The sequence below is a fragment of the Myotis lucifugus genome, unplaced genomic scaffold, assembly GCF_000147115.1.
Source record: "Myotis lucifugus unplaced genomic scaffold, Myoluc2.0 scaffold_9, whole genome shotgun sequence".
NCBI classification, from domain to species: Eukaryota; Metazoa; Chordata; class Mammalia; order Chiroptera; family Vespertilionidae; genus Myotis; species Myotis lucifugus.
This window is the reverse complement of record NW_005871057.1, coordinates 8158970-8175474: the sequence shown is the minus strand read 5'-3', so window position 1 is coordinate 8175474 and position 16505 is coordinate 8158970. Positions and strand designations below refer to the sequence as shown.

At 38.0% G+C, this 16505-nt stretch overlaps 1 protein-coding gene across 1 annotated transcript in view; it reads right to left on the bottom strand.

Moving 5' to 3' along the window:
- The window catches only part of LRRIQ1 (leucine rich repeats and IQ motif containing 1), a 189406-nt gene that overhangs the window by 154608 nt on the left and 18293 nt on the right, over positions 1–16505 (bottom strand). Inside the window, 3 exon segments of the mRNA XM_023749734.1 lie at positions 4165–4315; positions 6753–6905; positions 11939–13573. Of these exon segments, the coding sequence (XP_023605502.1) occupies positions 4165–4315; positions 6753–6905; positions 11939–13573 (1939 nt within the window).

Genomic DNA, 16505 nt, shown 5'->3' with positions numbered 1-16505 from the left:
TCACTAAGATAAAAAAACTTTAGGTTTCACTTTGGGGAACAAAACCCAAGGGCAAAAAGAAATGCAAAGAAATTTTAAAATTAATTTAGTAATTTTATAGTTATTGATATTGGGATTATTTTTAAAGCTATTTTATGAATATTGTAAGAGATAGTAAATAATTATGTTAATGTTATCAAACAAGGGTTACAGTGGAAGAGAAAGGAAATACTATCAAGTTTAAAAAGTAAATTTGAATTGAATTATCAATATTTAAATCAATTACACAATATAATTTAAATGTCAAAATGTATAATAAGGCAATTAACTGAAATATTCTGTTTGATAAAAAATTTATGAGTTCATAAGAATACTAAGAAAGGGAAAAATGGAGAGGGGATGGGAGAGGGAGAGAGAAAGACAGCCAAAGTGAGGGGAAGGAGAGAAAACAGGTATAAAATAAAGCAAAATAAATAAAACAAAAAAGCACCACTAAAGGCAACAAAGGCCACTAGCACTTTAATGTAAAAATTTTTCTATACAAAGATAGGCATTTATTCTTGTATTTTCTCTACAAACTATTTCAAGATAACCAAATAGTTCTTATTCAATAAGGATCCCAGTTTTTAAAAAAAATATGGAAGGAAAGATCAAATTAGAAAACTTACTTTTTGCATCCCCAATTGCCTTAATTAATTCAGGCCACAGTAATCAATGGCTAGAAGCAATATGAAAAAGTTGGTGAAGAACTTTATTACAAGCTACTCAATGTCAACTGTAGTAACATGCAAAGCGAACACTCTATGACTCCTAATAAAAGCCACAGAGCACCACCCATGAAAAAGTCCTGCTAAAATGACTCAATGTAAACCTAATCAAGACTGTTGCAGTAACTTCCATGGCCATTAAAAGCAGGGCTTCGTGAAACAATTCCAATGACACTAAAAGGAAGTAAATGGACAAATCCAGAATGTGGACATTGTACAGGATAATTAGTATAGGTTCTGCAATAAATCAGTGGTTGAGGTGGGGGGGAGGGAAAGTGGGAGGATTGCTACAGATGGGAAAGACTTCAAAGACCTATGTAATATAATATGTGGTCATTTCTTGTATTATGATTCAAATCAACTCAGAAAATTTTGAAAAATAAAAACTGGAGTACATATTATCAGTTTATACAAGGTATCACCATCTATACTAATAAAAGACAAAGATACTAATTGACTGTACCTTCGCTACACCCTAAGCCATGCCCACCAGCCAATCAGGCGACTATATGCAAATTAACCCAACCAAGATGGCGGCCAGCAGCCACGTAGCTGGAGCAAGCAGGAGGCTTGGTTGCCCGGGCGATGGAGGAAGCCAAGCTTCCCGCCAGCCCTGAGCCAGCTGTGGCCTCCGCTCATGGCAACAAAGTTTCAATTATAGAAGATAAATAAATCCCAGACACCTGCTTCCAGCCAGCCTCCACTGGGAGCTTGGGTGGCTGGGGACTGTGGCCAGCCTGCGAAAAGCCATCAGCCCCTCACCCAGGCTGGCCAGGCACCCCAGTGGGGACCCCCACCCTGAAGGGGCTGTGGCCAGCCTGCAAACAGCCATCAGGCCCTCACCCAGGCTAGCCAGGCACCCCAGGGGGAACCCCTACCCTGAAGGGGCTGTGGCCAGCCTGCAAACAGCCTCAGCTCCTCACCCAGGCTGGCCATGCACTCCAGTGGGGACCCCCACACTGACGGGGCTGTGGCCAGCCTGAAAACAGCCATCAGCCCCTCACCCAGGCTGGCCAGGCACTCCTATATAATAAAAGGGTAATATGCAAATTGACCCTAACAGCAGAACGACTGGGAATGACTGGTCACTATGACACACACTCACCACCATGGGGTAGATGCTCAATGCAGGAGCTGCCCCCTGGTGGTCAGTGCGCTCCCACAGGGGGAGCTCTGCTCAGCCACAAGCCAGGCTGACAGCTGCCAGTACAGCAGTGGTGGTGGGAGCCTCTCCTGCCTCCTCAGCAGCACTAAGGATGTCCGACTGCAGCTTAGGCCTGCTCCCCGCTGGCAAGTGGACATCCCCCGAGGGCTCCCGGGCTGCTAGAGGGATGTCTGACTGCCAGCTTAGGCCCAATCCCCCGGGGAGAAGGCCTAAGCCAGCAGGTGGTCATTCCCCGAGTGGTCCCAGACTGCAAGAGGGCACAGGCTGGGCTGAGGGACCCCCCGCAAGTGCACAAATTTTTGTGCACTGGGCCTCTAGTTAATTATAATTGGTATCAGAATGCATGTGGTTAAGTAAGAATGGGCCATATTATTAAAAACCATCTACTGAAGCATGGAAGGTGAAAATTATATAATTTTGGGGTTTGTTTTAAAAAAAGAAAAAGTAAGAACAAACCAAAAGTAATGATAAAGCAAATGTTGAACAGGTTATGTGGAATCTTCATATATTTATTTTGTAAATGTTTGAAATTTTCAACACTATAAAAATGAAAGAAAACAAAACAAAACATAAGCAAACAAATAAAACTAATATCGAGGAGGCCTAAGTAGAACCAGGGCTAAGCATAGAAAGTTGACTTGCCTTTACTCCCCATCTATTCCCATACAGACCCTGATGTTTCAGTCTATGTCACTTTCTTAATGATTCTGGGAGACAGGAGATGAAAATGATGGAACTTTGGGGAGGCTTCAAAAATTTAAGCCATTAGAATTGTACCAGAATAAAGTTTTTAGTTCCTGATTTTTTGCAATCTTTGATTATTAATTAATCATTATTTAAGCCCCTATCATGTCCCTTGAGCATTTCATAAGTTAAATAATAAAAACAAAATTGTAAGCCAGGTAGTAAATAATATAAGATTTTTACATTAGAACTAGTGGCCCGGTGAACAGATTTGTGCACCGGTGGGGTCCCTCAGTCTGGCCTGCACCCTCTCACAATCTGGGACCCATTGGGGGACCTGCGAGGATCAGGCCGAAATTGGCAGTCCGACATCCCCTGAGGGATGTAGTATGTGCGTGAGGTGGCAGGCGGCCAGGAAGGAGTCTGAGCCTGGGCCAGGTGCCACACTGCTCCTCCTCATTCTGGCCCCGCTGCACCTACCGCTGCCGCTGCTTGGTAGCCCTGCAGTGAAGGCGGGAGAGGCTTGCACTGCTGCAGCTGCGCTTGCCAGCCATGAGCCCAACTTCTAGCGCCTGTTGGTCAGCTGAGTGGCACTCCCACTGTGGGAGCACACTGACCACCAGGGAGCAGCTCCTACATTGAGTGTCTGCCCCCTAGTGATCAGTGCACATCATAGTAACCGGTCGACTGGTTGTTCAGTCACTTAGGCTTTTATATATATAGATTATCACACCGGAAACATCTAGAAGTAAGTTGAATTTCAGTTGGTAGACTAAAGAAGTTGAGTAGTAACAAGTGCAGCAACAATAGAACACTGCAAAACTTGACAGCAAAATGTAAGAGAGATGAGGTGAGGATAGAAGTGAATGGCAAGAGGAAGAACTTGACATAAAACAGGTGATAAATGATGGAGTAAGGTGCCAGAGGAGACTGACAGGTATATTTATAGAATTAGAAGGACTGGCCTTAAACAAAAAAAAAGACAGTTTTGTTGCTGAATTATACGAATTATAAAGTATGAAGGTGGAAACAGATACAGATATATAGGTACATAGATATACAAATGGAGTGATGGAGAAGATTAGGAAGATGAATTATTTCTTCTAGGTAGTATTAGTAGCTTTAGCTAAAGAATAAAAGATTAGTACAAGTGATGTATGTAGGCAAGCAAAGGAGTGATGGAGTGATAAAAGGGTTTACTACAAATAACTCTGGCAGTTCCCACCAGAAAGCACAGGATCCATAAAAAATGATGGCATCAACCTGGGGTATTATATTCCCCATTAGAGCTCAGATCAATACTGGTTATAAGGAAAGGAACAGGAAGGTGCCTATACTAATAGCAAGAACTACTAACAATTACCCATTTGTCAGTGGTGGGAACATATTCCTTTTGTAAAATTTAAAAATTATTTTATGTTCTTAGTAAATAAGGATAAAAGATTAAATAAGTATGGCATGAATAAAATAAACAAATAATGGATGGTGGCCTATTCTTTAATAGGAATAAATGAAAATATATAATGATAAGAAATAAATGTCTATATATTAAAATTCCATTTTTCTCACCAATTCGAGTGATTTTATTATGTGAAAGTTCAAGATCTTGGATATTAGTGCAGCCATCCAAACCATGCAAAGAAGTTAGTTTATTTTTATTAAGAAGAACAACACAGAGATTTTCCAAATTTTCACAGTCGATAGTCTCAATATTATTTTCCTAAAACAAAGAACAAATGTAATTAGTTTTATTTCAATGGCTTCTAAAAAAAATTTAAAGCTTGAAAAAAGATGAGATATAATCTCTAAATGAACATCTAATTATCTAACTTAGAATAACCATGCAAAATGTATTACTATCTAGATGAAAATATAGAATCTGTCTATATAAAACCCTCATATGCAAATTGACCGAACGGTGGAACGACCCAACAACAGGTTGCTATGATGTGTGCTGACCACCAGGGGCATATGCGGAACATGGCGGGCCTCAGCAGCAGGTGGCAGAGCACAGAACATGGAGGGCATCAGCCACCGCGGGATGGTGGAGCAGGTGAGCGGGGGGCACCAAACCAAGGCGGGGCACTAGTCACTGTCATCAGGGCAAGCCTCTAGTAGTTACTGAAAATTCTTTGCTCCCACGTGCCACAGTCCCGCCTGGCACTCACACCCACTGCCGCCCTGCTCACACCCACTGCCGACACTGGAGCCACCGCTCACACCCACTGCCAGCCCCAATCACTCAGCGCCGTCAGCAGGTGCAAGCAGTGGCTGCTGGTCCCGATCACCCTGAGGGCTTCTTCACCTCCCCCTGCTCCTAAAGGGCGATCGGGGCAGCAGCCGCCGCTCACACCGCTGATGGCACCGGCCCTGTTTGCACCCACTGCCGGCGCTGGCCCCAATCGCTCTGCATCATCAGTGGGTGCAAGCGGGGCTGGTGCCATCAATGCATGGGAGCAGCAGGAGCAGGGCTGCCGGCAGACAGGGAACTGGGGGCCACAGCAAGAGGGGCTAGGCAGGGGTGCAGAGGATGAGCCAGGCGGTGGCGTGGCGATCAGATCGGCGGGGCGGGCAGATGGCTGGCGGAAGGGAGGCCGCACCTGGCAGCCGCTAGGGACCCTACCCATGCACGAATATCGTGCACCAGGCCTCTAGTCAAGTAATAAATCATTAACTGATCTTGTATTTATTGATAATCTTTTAAAATATTGAAAATACAGAGGATGATCCTATACAATAAAAGGGTAATATGCAAATTGACCCTAACAGCAGAACGACTAGGAACAACCGGTCACTATGATGCGCACTGACCACCAGGGGGCAGACGCTCAACGCAGGAGAAGCTCCGCTCAGCCACAAGCCAGGCTGATGGCTGCGAGTGCAGCACCAGTGGCAGGAGCCTTTCCCACTTCTACGGCAACGTTGATGTCCAACTGTGGCTTAGGCCCGCTCCTCCTGGGGAGCGGGCCTAAGCTGTCAGTTGGGACATCCACGAAGGGGTCCCGGACTGCGAGAGGGTGCAGGCCTAGGCTGAGGGACCTCGGAGTGCACGGATTTTCATGCACTGGCCCTCTAGTATAACAAGATATTTCAATCTAAATGAATAAGAGTTAATATTTGGTACTATATAAAACTGTTATTAAAAATAAACCACTGAAATAATTGAAATCTCCCCACCTTCCCTCCTCAGTTCCTTCATCTCCCAAGAACACTAATATCACGAATTAAGTATACATCTCATATATAGGTTTATATTTTTACTATACATATTCATCTCTGCAATACATATATATTGGTCTCAGTGTCAAGGTCATGTGTCAAGGATGCATTAGCAACTCTCTCTTTTAAGACCTCAGAATAGACCATAGCAACTCTCTCACAAATATTTTTGAGGATAGTCTTTGTCTAATGGAGTGAACTTAATAAGAAGCAGAGACAGCCCACAATGTTTTTAAAAGAAAATCATATTGGTGAAAGTACCACCAGTTTGAACTGAAAAGACTATAATTAAAAATGAAAAGAAGCTTTTAGGTGCCCCACCTTCTATGGGAAAGAAACTGGTTGAGAAAAAATTATCAACTGCAAAACAGCACACTTTTTGAGGACAAGGAAGTGTGCCTTGAGGATGGACTCAAAAGCCCAGTGTGCAGAATCAAGAGTCATAGAAACCATTACTGTGGAGCCAACCTGAATCCTTATTAAGGAATTGATAACTTCCCAAGGAACAAATCATAAACAGAAGGTATTTTAGGCGTTCAGCCCCGGCCACAAATTACATAAGAGACCCAGTGAACACAATATGAAGCAGAAGAAATACCCAGACAATCCTGGCCTCAATTCATGGCCCCCAAAACCACGAGCAAACAAATGATTATTATTTTAATTTGCTAAGTAATGTGGCCATTTGTTATATAGCAGAAAGTAACAAGAACAACCATCCACACACAGAGATAAGCAATTCCCTGGTCATACTGCCTAATCATTTTCCCTCTATGGCTCGCAGAAATTTTGGCCCTTGATCTCTTTACAACATGAGTTACATGGTATTTTAATAAATGTTGTTGTTGTTGTTTTTTCAAAATAGTCATTTCTGAAATGTAAAGATGAATTCACCTTATATTTTATTACAAGATAGATAATGAGAACAGAGGACATACCTGTACATCAATGTACTTCAGTTTTTTGCAGTTATTCAGGCCATGCAAAGAATTTAATCCACAGCGTCGAAGAGACAGAAACTGAAGATTGGTACACTCTGCCAGTGTGGAAAGACTACAACCTGGCAAATCTTGAAATGTTACTCTTGTAACCTAGATAATTCAAAAAATTAGAGTGCATAACATTATCTAACAGTAACAATCTCTGAGATCAGGGAACTCTATCTGAGCAGACCATCTCCACCTGGATCTGATTTAAATGAGATGATTCTGTGCCTCAAGTCTGAGCCTGACGCCACATATTGCTGAGACTTTGGGGTCTTTGGGACCTGAACCATGGAATGCAAACAACATTCTATTGCACGTCTTCTCTATTATAAAGGTATGAATCATTCCTTACTACTGAATAATGTAATATACCCAACCATATAGTATCTGTGCTAAAAAAAATCATGAATAATATTTTTTCTCTATTTTTCAAGTATCTGAAGACCATGCATTTATAATATTTCATATTACTGAGATATTACTATAGACTTATTACTTCATAATGCTTTTTTTCTTAAGGAACTCCCTTTTTTGTTTGTTTGTTTTTTTAGCTAAAGAAAACTCAATATCAAAGAAAGTTTTCAACTTTATATATACGAAGGGCTACATTTATTGTCCTAGAAGAATATATCAGATAGAAATATTTTTTGATTAGGAAAATGCACTGCATTTTTTAAACTCAAGATTTCTCACCTATGTTAAAGGGCAGAGGAATAATGCAATAATGTATTGTTATTGTTTATTTCACTACAATTGAGTCTATGCACTGAAATAACTATATAAAAAATCAAATTATAGTAAGAATATTTTCATATTGCCACATCAAAAATCCTAAACCAGGTTTCCCATGTGCTGAAAAACAATTTAAAAATTATTAGCTTTATAAGAAGAGTCTAGTAGTATCACAATCAAAATAGAAATTCAAAAATTGTTAGTTGAAATTGAAAGCATTATTACTTCAGAAAAAGCTGGAAAAGTATAAAATTTTAATTTTGATAACTCCTCTTCATATTGAAATTTTCTGTGCATGATATTAAACTAAAAGTTTTTAATTTACATATTTACATGAGTGAATAGGAAGATCATATGCTCATGAAGAGTGATTAAGAAGTGATTAAGTCTATTCCTTGCAAAAGAAATAATCCATATTTTTAAAACTTTGGGTGAATAAAAGTTTTTAGTTTCAAAATTATTTTAGAAATTTCTCAATTAGTCATAATCTAAACATATATTTTAGTGAAAATATTTTTCAAGAATGAGGATAAAACACATCCCTCCCCACTCAAACAAAAGTGAGAGATATTTCAGTGCCCATAGCATACATTTTAGGCAGAAGGAAAGTGATATAGATGGGAGACCTATAATGAAAGTAAGAAAGACGACCAAAATAATTAGTAAGTCAGACAAAGAAAGACAGAAACTGCTCTAGCCAGTTGGGCTCAGTCGATGCAGCATTGGCCTGCAGACTGAAGGGTCCCAGGTTTAATTCTAGTCATGGGTGTGTGTATATATACATATATAGGAGTTCATTCTCAATTATTCTTGAGTTCAACCCAAGGAGTGCCAGTCACCTATGGTAAATTGAAAATACAAAAGTAACAAAAACAATGATTATGTTTTGCTTTGCAGAACATCTGTTCTGTGCCACATCTCAAATCTATTAAACTTGAAGAAATAATACTGTTTAAAAATTCAGGCTGCAGAGACTGAATGTGAGGTATGATTAGATGATTAAGTAAAAGAGAATCTTACTTCACATAAATTATGTACCATCACACCAGTTTATTTCAATTTGCCTTGTATAAGGAAAGTGAGTCATCTGATCTAAAAGTAAACCAGCTGCTAACATGCTGTAATTTATGCCATGTTAGAAAGCCATATCAAAAAATCCTGCCTGGCTGGTGTGGCTCAGTTGGTTAGAGTGTCATCCCATGCACTGAAGGGTCGCTCCTGGTCAGGACACATATCCAGGTTTTGGGTTTAAGCCCCAGTCAGGGCACATCTGGATAAATGTTTCTTTCTCTCTTCCTTGCTATTCCCCTCTCTCTCTTTCTACAATCAATGAAAAACATGTCCTCAGGTGAGGACTTAAGAATATACATATATCCTTAAGTTCGGTGACTTTTTTTCTGGTTGTTATTTAAAGCAAGTTACCACTATGAGCAAAATACCAAAAAAAAAAAAGAAAAAATAGTAAAACTTGGAAAAATTAAAATATATTAGTTGTCAATAATCACCAATCTCCAGTCATATCCTTTTGTGATATTACTGCATAGAGTGGATAGCTCAGCATTTTCAATTTAAGAATTTATTTGATGAAACCAGCTATTAGGCAGCTCTCAAAAATCAATTTGCCTGTTTTTCAAATATTTGGGATCCACATTTGACAATGACAATTAGGAGCCCTAGACTGTAGTCAACATAGTCAACAATCCTATAAAGTAGGTATTGCTCTTCCCAGTTTATAGAAGACAAAATTGAGATTCATAAAGGTCCAGTACCTTGCACCAGGTGACACAGACAGTAAATAGGAGAAATAAAATTAGAACCATGATCTTACCTGTTACACAGCTTGTTAGTACTTTATTAAATTACTCTCAAATAATTTTATATCAATTTCCTTTTTAATCAATACACTCTTGAAACTGTGAAGTTAGTAATAACATGGAGATAAGATGAACATTCAGCCAGATTTATTTATCCATTCTCTCATTCATCCATCCCATAGTCAATTGATCAAAACCACTATTTGCCTGGCAATACGTAAAGGAGTATGGTCAAGAAGCAGATCTGATTTGCGTCCTAAAGGCTCAAAGTGAGAGATTAATATAAGCAAAATAAATTCATTACTGACTGAAATTCCGGAAGAGTAAATTTTCTTTTCTAAAGGTCCTCTCCAGAGGACCTTTCAATTATGGCAATGGGTGCTCAAGATAAGGTCAAAGATGGAAAGCTATGAGTTTAGAAAATCAAAGTGATAAAGTGAGTCATAGGTCAGCAGCCGTGGTGAATGAAAACACCATGATAAGCCATCTGCCAGAGTCATTACAAGATGATATTTTACAAGATTTCAATATTTATATTGCACATTTACATATATTTTTCAGCCCTGTACTATATAGTTTGAGGCTTCAAGAAAAATTAAATGTTTGAGATAGTTGCTTTGAGTAGTGGTCAGAGGATTTCAGGATCCTTCAGAATGCTGCTACTCCAGGTAGTCGATGGGCCAGCCCCAACAGCACCACCCAGGGTCACTGTAAAAATGCAGAGGATTGGGATTGATCACCAGACCTAAGGAATCAGAATCAGCCCCGGCGATCTGCGTACACACTGCAGTTTGGGATGCTAACTGCACTCTAAGAAGTAAAAGAAAGGGTTAGTCCTCACTTTATGAACATTGACAGGAGTTCCAAGGAAGGAACTGAGTGGTCAGGAACAGAAATGCCAACGAGAAAGAGGTTCACACATTTTAACTTCCTCAGCGCTCTTCTCCTTGAACAGAACAGAGACTCACAGGAAGAGGGTCCTCCTGTCTCCCTAACTTCAGTTTTACTTTTCAGACAAGAATCTATAGGCATGAAGCTGTCACCCATGCTTAGCCCAGACCCGTGGTCGGCAAACTGTGGCTCGCGAGCCACATGCGGCTCTTTGGCCCCTTGAGTGTGGCTCTTCCTAAGCCTTAGGAGTACCCTAATTAAGTTACTAACAATGTACCTACCTATATAGTTTAAGTTTAAAAAATGTGGCTCTCAAAAGAAATTTCAATCGTCGTACTGTTGATATTTGGCTCTGTTGACTAATGAGTTTGCCGATCACTGGCCAGACAGACATTCATGAGGAAAATTAATTTAAATAAAAGAGTTAGTAGCTAATGTCATTACTTCAAAAAACCTGCAGCAACATCTTTGGGAAAGCAGAAAAAGAAGGATTCCAAAGATAATGTAGCCAAAGGCTAAAAACAAACAAACAAAAACAGAAGAGCTAATCAGAGATTCTATAAATTTGATGGACAAGGCAAATACATTGCCTAGGAAAGAGAGGACACTTCAAAGTAGTGCCTGCTCTTTACACTATTCTTTTATACCCCAGGGATCTCTTTAAATCCCACTGTCTTCTCTTCTCACAGAATACCCTGAAATGGTATTTACAGTAATTATCAAGATCTGTATTTATCTGCAGGTTATTTTAATAAATTTTTGTCTACCACAATAAGTTCCATAGGGGCAGAGACTCAGTTTTGTATCCATCCCTTTGTTCCAACAGTAAATATTGACTGATCATATTAGATAGATGAATATTTGCTGAGTAAATAATAAAATAATGCACGTATATTAATATGAATGTTTCTTTTCCCAGGCATCAGTCTATATGAAGAAACTAATTTTATTAAAACATTTGCATTTCAGGCCATAGCTAAATATATGATTTTTTAAATCATAAGTTCTTTTTGATATTACACTATTTGAAATATTCTTCCCTGTTTTTCTACACATGTGTCAGTTTCTGTCTTAATTTTAATTGAAACTATGGGCTCCATAAACATAGAAAATTAGTAGCACTTGATGACAACTATTTTAAATTTCAGGCATATATCCGCCATGTTCACATTGCACATGACTAAATAATGTTTTTATAGAAATTCTAGAGTCTTCTATGGTTATAAGCAGTTTTCAAGTACAGGGAAATCAGTTTCATTCCAAAAGGAGCCACTAGGTGGTGCTGTTGCTCAAGACTAAAGCAAACGCCTAGCTGAATAACAGGAATTTTCTATTCTAATTCAACCCTACTTTCCCAAATGCCTCCACTCTTAGAAACTTAATAATGACTTTAAGGCCCTTAAACACAGGCTTCAACATATAAATAAAAGGTTTTAATAGTGATTCACTGAGGGAGAAGATGCCTTAATAATTTGAGATCTCAAATGGAGGCAGTATTTCATTAGCAACTTCACAGATTAAGGAGCATAATTATTGAATATAAAATATGCCTTCCAAAATGGGAGACATCTGTAATACTATCCACAATAAAAACTATATTTAAAAAATAAAATAAAATATGCCTTCCACTAGTATTTTAAGTTACCTTTAGAAAACCAATTGCAATTAAATAAGACAATACATTATAAAATTACAAAATACCTGCTGTAAAGTATTCCATGGGCCACATTGAAGAATTTCTAGTGTATTCAAAGGAGGCATCGTGTTGGCTGGACACTTCACAAGTCTCTTTCTCTTAACAATCTTCTTTTGTTGATGTTGCTTGAAAATGTCTGACCAGGATTTAACAGATTTTATCCAAGCTTGCCTCTTTTCTTCAATAGAAGATAGAAGTGTTGGCTCCGGTACAGAGCAGGTCACAACACTCTCACATTCAGCTCTATTTTCATGACATTCTTCTGAAATTTCTTTAATCTGAGACTTTAGAGAGCTTACTTCTTTAAGAACCAAAGAGTTTGTTGTATTATAGCCACTCAGGTCTTCACAAGGAGCATGTCTACCTAAAATATAATTTTGCTTGTTTATTTTCCTTTCTACATTTATCAGAGCATCACTACCATCAATAATTAAGTCACTATTCAGAGCACTGCCTTTTGGATTCTCCTTAGTTTCTTCAGATTTTAAATCAAGTTCTTTTCCTTGAAGTATTACATTCTCACCTATACATTCAGAATGTTCTATTGTTAGTGGTAGTAGTTTTTGATTCATTGAAATCATTGAACTGTCATCTGCTTCGTATAATGTTCCATTCTGTTGTGATACTTCTTCTTTTTCTACTTTTTGTGTCTTACTCTGTTGATTATCTTTGATTATTTTCTGTGCCTCATTGTTTTTTACCTCATTAATTTCTTGACTGTGTCCTAATATTATTTGGGTTCCTTGTTTTATATTCTCATTTACGGCAGCCTTCATGGTTACTTCCTTTTGTATTGGACGGATTAATTCTTGCAGCTGAAACTGTTCTTTCCCATGTTCCTTTAGATCTGGGTTTTCTAATTCAGTTTTATGGTCGATAGTTTCATATTTTCTTGCTTGCTTGACCAATTTCTCTGAACATTGTTGTTTGGCCTGGTTTTCATTTTTTTCTTCCATTTTAAGTTCTGCCAAAATTTCTTGGTTTGATATAGATTCTTTTAATTGCACTCCTATTGATTCTTTCAGTACAAATTGTCTATCTATATTCTCTCTCTTATTCAACTTTTCATCTCGCCAAAGGGGAGCAGCTTCCCACTTCTTTGACTTTTCATCTCCTAGCATTTTGGCTATTTCATCCTTATTCTTTGATTTATCTTCAATAGTTAAATGTGTAGCATTTTGTTCTCCCTTTTTTAATGCTCTACTTATTATTATCTGTTTTCTTCCATCTTCTTTTAATCTTAATTTTTCTTTGTTTAGTAGTTGCTCTTTTTCTTGTCTCAGGATGTTCTTTTTTTCTTCATATTCTTTTTCTCTCTTTTTTCTTTCCTCTTGCTTCTGCCTTTGTATTTCTTCTTCTCTCCTTTTTTCCTCCTCTAATCTTTTTTGTATTTCTTCTTCCATCTGTCGTATTTTTGCTTCTTTTTCTTTCAACTCTAGTGCTTTTTTTTTCTTATTTTCTATTTGTTCTTTTATAATTGGGCCATATTGTCGGTAGGCCACAAATGCTCTATATTTAGTTTGAATTTTTACAGCTGCATTATGCTGCATTTTTAATAAACGCATTTTTTCTTTTTCCTGCAGGTCTTTAAATTTTGTTCTTTCTTCTTCCATTTGTAAATGCAAATTCCTAATAAACTCCTATAATAAAGGTAAATAGTAGTCAGCATAAACTAAATGTGTGCTGTTACTGAAATATAATCTAAAATAGAGATTAAAAACAAATACTAAAACTAAAATAATTATAAAGTTACTATACAATTCTTTTACAAAAACTAATTTTTTAAAGGATATTACTTTTTTAGATATTTAAGAGCTTCTATCAAGTTAGTAAGTTGATACTCTAATATTGAGGAATTCTTTGATGATAGAAAGCAAATAAAAATGGCACGGCCAGTGTTGCTCAGTGAGTTTAACATCGTCCCATTCACCAAGAGGTCACTGGTTCAATTCCCCATCAGGGCACATGCCTGAATTGTGGGCTTGATCCCCAGTAGGGGGCCTTCAGGAGGCAGCTGACCAATGTTTCTCTCTGATCATCGTTTCTATCTTTCTCTTCCTCTCCCTTCCCCTCTCTCAAATCAATAAAACATATATATAATGACACATGAGAACAAGCAAGAGAAACCACAAGCCAAAATTTGTGTAGGACCAAAGGACTTCAACTTTCTGAGAAGGGAGTTCTGATAAAGGAGACTCCCAGAGCTAGCACAGGGACTGCAGAATTAACCTAGTCACATATCTTATTCTTTGATAACTATTAAGAAAATTGATAAGCATATGTATTGTATTAAGTGCAACTATTTGGAGTTAGGTGAGAAAATATCATTGTCACTGGAATCCTAAAACAAATAGATCAATAAAATTCAGCAAATATTTGATGAAAACTAACAAAAATTATGTGAGGCAATAACAGTTTAATAAGCAGAAGAACCAATTTCTGAGAAAAGGTAGTTATTAAACTAAATAAAAATTTAAATAAATAAAAAGTTAGAAAAACATATTTAAACAGAAGTAAGCTCATTAAAAATAAAATGTAAGTACTCAAGTTAAAAAAAAAGGACTCAAACAGAAATAAAAATAGAATGGCTTAACAGCTGACTGCCTAAAGAAAACCTTCTAAAACAGGTGTTTTCCCTAAACAGCATACAAAATAATGACAGGAACTATATGACAGAGCCGTTTAGGTGTAAAGTGGATCAACACAGAACCTCACATGACTAGTAGAATTTCCAGAATAAAGAACTGAGAAAGTTTAAAGGGAATAGAAAAATGTTCTTTAAACCAAGAAAATGGCATGAGATAAAGAGCTGAGGTAAAACACTCACATGTACACACACACATACACACACGCGTGCGCGCCCACACTACACTCATGTAAATGGTAGTAACAGTTCAGAACTCTAAGAAATGTAAGGTTCCTGAAGGCATGGGTTATTTTCTATTGATACATTGCTGTATCTTGAGCACTTAGAGAAGTGTCTGGCAGACAACAGAAAATAAGTAAATATATGTGGATGAATGTAAAATTAAATAAATATGCAATGGAAATATACCTTTAAATTATTTAAACTAAATGGTAATAAATCTGTATTGTAAACCCAAGGAAACAAATCCTTCAGTTTTGAAAGCAAAAGTAAAAACATTTCCAAGGGTGCAAAGACTGAGAAAATTTTCCATCCAAAAATGTTTCTAGACAAGTATTTTGATACATATTATAGGAAATCAAACTGATCCAGAAAGTAGGTAAGATTAAGGATTCAAAGAACACTGATGATCAAAAACCATTAACATTTAGCACTTAATTTTTTTATTTTACTGTCTTCTCCCTTTCATCATTTCACTTAAGAAGACAGCTGTTACTCTTCCTCTTTTTATGTAATGTGCCTTTTTTTCTGGCTGCTTTTAATAATATTTATCCCTTTGTCTTTAATTTCAATAGTCAGGTATAATTTTATTTGTATTGATTCTACTTTGGGGATCATTAATCATCTTTGAATATTCAGAATGATTTTTTAAAAATATATTTTATTGATTTTTTAGAGAGAAGAAGGGAGAGGGATAGAGAGTTAGAAACATCGATGAGTGAGAAACGTCGATTCAGCTGCCTCCTGCACACCCCCTACTGGTGATGTGTACGTAGAGCTCGGGAAGTATGTCTCAGCGCTGTGGCTGATGCAATGGTGTGAGCACACTCCACCATGACATGCTTCCTCGGCACACCAGGAAGTAGCAACGCCCGCCTGAACGAACTCCTAGAGCCATGTGCACAGTACCCCAGCCTTTCAGCCATTGGTCGCCTGTAGCAACCTGTCTCCTCTGATTGGTCCCCTCATGCTATATATACCCCTATAGTTCCACAATAAAACGGATCTGTGTCACTGAACCTGGTCTCCAGAGTCGTGCATGCAGACGCCCTAGCGCGTTGGGGCTCCGTCGTCCTCACCCCCGAGGGACCCCCTGCTTCAGTGATGTGTGCCTGCAACCAAGGTACATGCCCTTGACCAGAATCGAACCTGGGACCCTTCAGTCTGCAGGCCGACGCTCTATCCATTGAGCCAAACCAGCTAGGGCTCAGAATGATTTTTAAAAGATAATTTAAAACCATTTCAACTATTATGTCTTCAGACCCCATTGCTTCTGCTCCATTCTCTTTCTTTCCAAGATTAATATTAAAAGCATTTTTATCTTTACACTGTATCACACATTTCTTGTGCTCTTTTCTGCTTTTCCAATTTTTGTCTTCTCTGTGCTTTAATTCAGATATTTTCTATTGACCTTACTTCAGTTTCACTAATTCTTTCTCATTGTGTCAAATATACTGTCAAATATCCACTGAATTTTTAATTTTATATACTGAACATTTCAACTTTAAAATGTACATTTAATACTTCCTTGTAGATTCTAATTCTCTTTTCATATTACCTATCTGTTTAACTGTTTTGCTGTTGTATGAGAGTTTTAGCTATTTTAATGGCTCTTCTAACTCCAACATTTGGGTTACCTGCAGGGAAGATACTATGGTCATTTGTGTCATTCATATGAATCTGTCTCCTCACAGGCCTAACAAGAT